Raw genomic sequence first — 7780 nt, 5'->3', positions numbered from 1 at the left:
ATTATAATGATATCGCACGCCGTTGCGATATGCATATTGCGATATTTACATTTAATATATTAATTATTTATTATTTAATATTTCGATAATTTCGATATATCGTGCAGCCCTATTAGAAACTAAGTCTCAGATTTTAAATTCCATTTTATTACAATATTCAAACAAATACCATTTTGGCGCCGTTTTAACTTACGTTTCCAACTTACTGAAATTCGTATCCTGTCTCAGGTAATCACTCAATCAGTGTTTCAACCGCAGAAAGACGTCAATATAACAGCTTGTAAACAAAACGTCACGTAACATCATGTTTACCTCAGAAAAAAACATTCGGTGACAATGAACTTGTTAGTTAGCTAGAAAAATTTACTCTAGAGAGGAGCATTCATATGTCGATTACATTGTTCGTACAATCATTCATTAAAGAAATGTTAATGAAAAACTTAGTTTCATAGCTCTCTTTATTCTATTGCATTTATTTGTGCTGTTGCTTGCTATTTTTTTTTTCTTATTATTTTATTACTGACTTTTTACTTGTGTGTTTTATGAAAATAAAACTTTGCATTGAAGAAAAGTAGATTTTTGTTTGTATATGCGGTCAATTATAGTTCTTAGAAAGAAAATCAGAATCTGCAAAAATCGGTATCGGTAGATCACACTAACAAAAAATCGGAAATCGGAATCGGCCAAGAAAATTGCAATCGGTGCATCTCTAGTTTAATCTATCTAATATTGTGTTGGTCATACTATACAATGATTAATAGCTTGTCTTTGTTGAATAATACAGAACATAAAGAGCTTTAAAAAATAATTGCATATTAAATCGCAATCGCAATATTGGTTAAAAAAAATAATAATAATAATAGTAATAATAATTCGCAATTAGATTCTTTTTTAAAATCGTTCAGCCCTATCCTATGCCACTGCTGAAAAACTGGTATGCATGGAGAATTGCTTTGCAATCGTGAGGTGCTTCGACGTATTACTAACTGTGAACAAATACTCAGTCTTTTCATGCATTAATGCAATACAACGGTTGCATTAACCTTCAGCAGAGAACGTGAAGATTGAGAACAGAAAACCCCATCATACTAGCTCTAAAGCGTCAGTAAATTCAAGCCAGCTGCTCCATTTAAATTCCCAGCTTAAACAAACCCACGACAAACCACTGACTGCCAGATGACAAGATCCTTAAACCATAGAAGAGCTGATGATCACATGACGAACACCATGATAACATGTGCTTTCTGCGGTTTAACCGCCATCAGACGTAAAGCACGCAGTCAAGCGCAGCTGCACTAAATGCTCTGGAATGACCACAGAAGAAAAGACAGGAAAACCAAAATGGACGTCAAGCGTTTCTACTAACGCCAGTCGTTACATCACGTCAACAAAAGGGTTTCTTTAACATAAAATTAGCCAAAGAAACACATAATGGACAGATCTGATTCACACAGTCATCTAAAACAAGAGAAACTTCATTGAATGCGGATTACAACTGATAACAGAGCTGTGATTTAGTAATCGTTAGCACTACAATGAACTTAATACACAAATGAATACAGTCATTTGTGTACAGTACTGCTGTATAATTTCTGCAAAATTCAGTGAAAAACCATTTAAACACACAGAAATTCCATTGCCTTTTAATTAAATAAATAAATATACTTGAATATAAATAAATAAAATAATTTGACTTTAATTATTCATAAAAAAAATTATAATATAAAGTAGTAGCAATAAGACAGACAGACAGACAGATAGATAGATAGATAGGAGGATTATACATTGGCATATGAACAACCAGTCAGTGAAGACACTGATGCGCAGATCAATAAGTGAGTCAGATTAATTCAATAACTGTTCTGATTAGGGATGCTCCGATCAGGATTTTTGCAGCCGATACTGAGTACCGATTTCTTGTCATGGTGATCGGCCGATACTGATGCCGATTTTGATGCTTCAAGCTTTATATAGACGGTTTCATCGGGCGCACGCACCTTGCCCGAAGATAACTTCCGGTCTGTGTTTGTTTATCAGTCTGGTTATGGCGCCGGCTACAAACGCAGTTAAGGTGATGAGTAGATTTAAAGGGATAGTTCACCCAAAAATGAAAATTTGATGTTTATCTGCTTACCCCCAGGGCATCCAAGATGTAGGTGGAAATGGTCGTTTTCAATACTCTAGCTCTTTTCTGAAAGCCACTTCCTATTTTGTGAAGCTCAACAATCTTGTTCTGGACATCAGAACTATATTCTTTGCTTTTACTCATTGTGATGGATGATTAAGGGAATTTGGCTTTAGTGATTGTACATCGATACCGATCTCTGGCCGATCAATCGGAGCATCCCTAGTTCTGATTGATTTAAGTGTTTTTGATTCACTAAAAAAAAATAAAAAGTGTTGGGTACTATAATTGGTGCTTAAGAAGCACTGAACAGCATGAAAATCATTTAGTTCTGGTACTGTTAACAACTTTCTTCTGTAAAACTGAATATTTTATTAAGTGAATTTTCAGTAAATATGCAGCTGATATTAAGTTGTACATACGATGTCCGTCAAATGCATGACATACTTCCACACTTCTCAGACGCTTTCTGTGCGATCGCTCGGTGAGCTGCAGATCGTCACAAACTCTCTCTCAGTCTCCAGAAGGAACGGCGCGCTGCCAAAGAGTGAAGTACCCAGCCTGCTCTGCTCCGCTGGCCCATCCTGTGGCTCTCAGCCTGACGGGGCATCAGCAGACATGCCACAGATGTTCATTAACATCACACAAACGGCCCTGACAATCTGCTCTTAGACGACTGCCATCAGGCCTCACGCGCTCCAGAGAAACAACAGTCAGCAGCTCTACAGGCACGTCACTCTCCAGAGCAGCACCAAAACAACCACAAAACACATTTAACGGGGAAGTGTGTCATTTTTATACTGGGCACAGTATGTGAGTTACGGCACAGACGCGCGGTTTCATCGACTACTTATACTGAAGCATGCGTGGTGCTCTTACTAAATGAGGACATGAACACAAAAACTTGCTCTGAGAATCACTTTATCAGCATTTTACCTTTTCATTTGACAAAAACTACTGTCATATCATATACACACAGAAACGTAAAGGTCTTCACTGCAACCCGTCAAAATACAGGTCTGCTTTAACTTGAAATTGTGACAGAAATATTACTATTTTACAGTATGTCTTAATGTAATAATGATAATAATACAATTATTATTTTAAAGCTTTAAGGAATAATCACACAATTTTTCTTCCATGTTTTAATTTTTACAGTAAACCTCTGTTGTGTAGCACATTGTTTGCCAAAAAATGAAAGGGTTTGTTTAATTTATTTGATTAAAAGATAAATTAAATTAATGTTTTATGCCTTTATTTGATTAGCAGAATAATTAAAATACACAACAGAATTTCTGGGGGAAAAAATTCATAGGGCCCTATTATTGTAAACAAATGAATAAATTAAATAGTTTATGAATTCAATTAATTAGATATGTTTTTTGATTAAAACATTAAAATGGAATCCAGAAAAATGAAAAAAAAAAACACAGAATTTGGTAAAAAAATTCTGAAAAAATTTAACATTTCATAGGGCCCTAAATATGTAATTTTTGTTAAACTTTTAATAAATTGCTTTTAAATTGTATAAGCTTCACGATTTCAATTAATTAGACTTGGTTTTTGATTAATAAACTTAAATGTAACCATTAAAATGGAGTTCAGAAAAAAAATTGCCATTTGGAAAAAATTTAAATTAAATAAGTAAATAAATAAAACCGAGTTTGGGGGAAAAAATACAACTGATTTCATATGGTCCTACAAAATGTGCGTTATACAACCAGGGAATCCCATAATGCAATGTGCTCAACATGACTTTCCATTTATAAACAACAATGAACTACTGTAATGATACTTAAATGTTTATCTCTGCATAACGCAACTACATATGCTACTACCTAAAACAGTTATAGATTTACATTTATTTACATTTACAGATTTAGCACACTTTTATTCAAAAAGAGAAACAAAAACAACTAGATTAGGAAGCAAGACAGAAGTACTTCTACTTTTTAAAAATATTACACTAGTACTGCATTCCAAATATAGCTAGTGTATTCAGAAAGTCTACAAATGGTTTACTTAGTGGTTTCCATAATAAACTGGCACATGACGTAATTTAATAATTTACAACAGGAAAAACGTCACTAACTATCAGATCAGGAGCATTTGATTTAGTAAGCAGTTACTAGGGCTTCATCTGTTGTGTTTTATAAATGATATTTAGATTTTCTGCAATATGAAAAAATACAGGAATTTTCACCAAATGACTTAAATAACCTTATTTGGAAATAATTAATCATTCTAGAGTTAGTGGGGTGATTTTTTGGGGGAGTGCATCTACATAGAAAATTACAAATACTAATAAAAAAGCTAAAAATAAAATATAATAACTAAATTTACTTGCCCTACCAAAATTTTCAGTGGCCTTAAAAAAAAAATAATAATAATAATAATAAAAATAAATATTTTTTTTAAATGAAAAACAATATAATAAAAATAAATTAATAAATTAAATAAATTAATTAATTAAAAATTGAATGAGCTTCCAAAATATATGAAAATAATCATTATTATTGTTGTTTTGACCCATGTAACATACAAATGAAATTTCACAATTCTCGATTCCAATTTTGATTGCATAGCAAAAACTAAGTTCAAACATTAATGAAGGTGCAGAAATTGAATAATCAAATGTAAAATAACACTGCATACTCTTCACTGTATAAATTGCACTAAGCCAGGTCAAAATATCGATTTTATTTTGATCTATCATGCAGCTCTAGTTTGGAACTGCATGAGGGTGAGAAAGAAGAGGACAATTTTCATTTTTGGATGAACTATTCCTTCAAGATTTTAACAGTCTAACTTTAAAAATCCATTCACACAGAAAGCATGTATTCACTTAAAAACGAAAGATGCTGGGCAGTGAATGGAAAAAAGCCGCAATTTATAGTGGTGCATTTTCTAAAAAAAAAATATATATATATATATATATTCTTTTTTTTTAAGTTAAAGAAGTTTACTTCTTTTATGCTTTGTTTTTAGAATGTCATGCACGAAAAAGACGCAATGGTCAAACACACCCATCTTGCACAAATATAGGCTATATCTTGTTCATACAAAAACAATGGAAAAGAGGCGAAGTGAAATGCAAAAATGCATTGTGTGTTATCCAAACCTTCAACTTTCAACCACTTATACATATTAAATGCACTTGAGCTACGAGTGATTGAAAGCATATTGCTCATTAACATAAATATATAAATCATTTTGTGTAATCCAATTGGTAGAAGCAAAAGACAGAACATCACATTCAAACCATTATGCACATTAGCTAATTTTTTCCAAAGACGACCAAAATGAACCACTTGAGTGTGTTCACGCATGAGGTCATTTCTCGCCACACCTCACTGGGCCTGGCTGTCAAACATAAACACTTCAGAGGAGGCTACTGCAAAAAGTGTCAACCAGCAGTGATTATTCTTTATGTTAGCAACACGGAGCAATTTGAGAAAACAGAGTGAAACAAGTCCCAAACATGATGAGGAAGAACTTCAGTTAAGCAATTTGTTAGACAAACAAAACGTAAAACGGAGCCGAGTTGTTTACATCGTGCCGCATTAACAGAGAACTTATGCACGCTCATGGCCATGCATTCATCAGCGATTTCAGAACTAATGTTCCAATCAGAATTTCATCGGTTTTTACAATATTAGTTTTGCTTTCACACATGATCACTGTAGCATTGAAGAACTGCATTCAACGAGTCACGTCTGTGAGCGTCACGGTAGGAGCTCCTTAGGTGAGATATGTGGCTTTATTCATGGCAATTAGTCAATACTGGCAGATCAAGTCAGTGGAAGAGGGAGTCGCAGGCACTTCATTCCAACATAAACACCTCATTAGTTCGCAGAGCCCCGCCTCGCCTGGGAACCGACGCGGCTGCAGAATGTTTACATGACCATCCCTTGGCAATACGAGGCTGTGCTGGAATCTGTTCGGCTGCGGTTTCCCGAATCCCTCCCTTGCATTTTCACACTGCCGAACTGAGACATGAGGAAAAGTTTGGGTTTGGCAAGATCTTCCAGACCAGAGCGGCCCGAATGAGTGACGGATCGACTGCGTTCTGCTACAAGAGCATTGGATTGGTCTGAAACAAACCGTAGGAACTCAAAAACCCTTCTTTAATAAACTCGACTTATTATTTTCCTCTCTGCCTTGATAATTTTGAGAGTGTTTTGGTAAGATGTGACTGTAATTTCTCGCCTTAACCCATCAAAAAAATTAACTATAACAAAGAGCTACAGACTCATTTCCTTCCATTGAATTCTGATGAAACAAATACAAAAGAAGAAGTACTTTCAAGCGTCGTTCTGAGACGTGAAACCGCTTCTCTGGATCTTCAAATAAAATGACCTTTCAAAATGAAATTAAATGAAATGACAAACAGATACATCCAGCAATTCTGGTCTCTAGACATGATTTTACATTGATCCATTAAATTATTGGCTTTTTTCACCTGTTTGAGTCTCTGCAAAGCAAAAACTCTAAGTCTGATTGCTTGTAAAAAAAAAAAAACATAAGCCACTTGAAATAGCATTTATGCTCAACTTACACTCAAAAACTGCTAGTAAATTTCACAAATAATTACAAACAAATGGCAAGTAACACATTGAATTAATTGTGAAATTTTGAAGTAGAAAGACTGAGACAGTATTTTTTTGTAAAACATACTCCAATAATCTGTTTTATTTTTTTTTATACTGTAGGGTTTAGCTTTTGTTCAATTTAGTATAAGCGGGAAAAAAAAGATAATACCTATAATAAAAATGATAAATGATCAATACTTTTGATGTATTAAAGGGACAGTTCACCCAAAAATGAAAATTCTGTCATCATTTACTCAAGTTGTCCCAAACCTGTACGTGTTTTTTTCCTGATGAACACAAGATATTTTAATGAAAGTTGGTGACCAAACAAAATTGACTTCAATAGTATGGATTCTTTATGGATATACTCAAGTTATGGATTTAAAATTCTGCACATAATTATCTGTTATAAACAGCGCTGACATACGTCAGGAAACCAGAAGCGGTAACGCTAACTATAACCATGGGGTTGTGGTAGAAATAGTCGAATGCATTACATTATTCATTTCAGGGTTTGTACAACCTTTTGAGACCGAAATTCAAGCACTTTTCAATGGCTTTCAAACAACTATTTCCAGCACTTTAAAGTATCTGTAGAACTTCGTGGCGCTGGTGCCACTGCTCTCAAATGTTAGTCTGGAGCCCTGCAATGGCTACCTTTACAAGTAACGCGAGTTATGTAATCAGATTACTTTTATCAAGTAACTAGTAAAGTAATAGGGGTGGGAGAAAAAAATCGATCCATCGATGCATTGCGATTCTCTCTCCAACGATTCTGGGAATTTCAGAATCAATTCTGAGCTTAGTTTTCAAGGACATTCGCGGGCTTCATTGCACAGGATGCGCTGTGAGAGACGTGCGCTTTGTTTGATGTTACACTTAAAGTGTGCAGCCTCGCCCGTCGGTATGTTCCTTACAAATGCTCTACGAAGTCATCATTTATGTGGTTTGGAATGCAGTGGACTTATATATTTAAAATATGAACCTCACTGACTGAAGGCTGCTTTCAGTTTCAAATGCTGACGCGCGCTTTGTTTGTGAAGACTGCTCGCGCATGCGGCTG

At 34.6% G+C, this 7780-nt stretch overlaps 1 protein-coding gene across 1 annotated transcript in view; it reads right to left on the bottom strand.

Annotated features, from left to right (window-relative positions):
- LOC107728306 (AT-rich interactive domain-containing protein 4B-like) overlaps positions 1-7780 on the bottom strand; it is a 74883-nt gene that overhangs the window by 63941 nt on the left and 3162 nt on the right. Inside the window, exon 3 of the mRNA XM_016538432.1 lies at positions 6031-6218. Coding sequence (XP_016393918.1) covers positions 6031-6218 — 188 coding nt within the window. The remainder of the gene's footprint in view (positions 1-6030; positions 6219-7780) is intronic.

This window comes from Sinocyclocheilus rhinocerous, unplaced genomic scaffold, assembly GCF_001515625.1.
Source record: "Sinocyclocheilus rhinocerous isolate Xijiao unplaced genomic scaffold, SAMN03320098_v1.1 scaffold247, whole genome shotgun sequence".
NCBI classification, from domain to species: domain Eukaryota; kingdom Metazoa; phylum Chordata; class Actinopteri; order Cypriniformes; family Cyprinidae; genus Sinocyclocheilus; species Sinocyclocheilus rhinocerous.
Note: the sequence above shows the minus strand (reverse complement) of the source record. Positions and strands in the feature narration are given on the sequence as shown.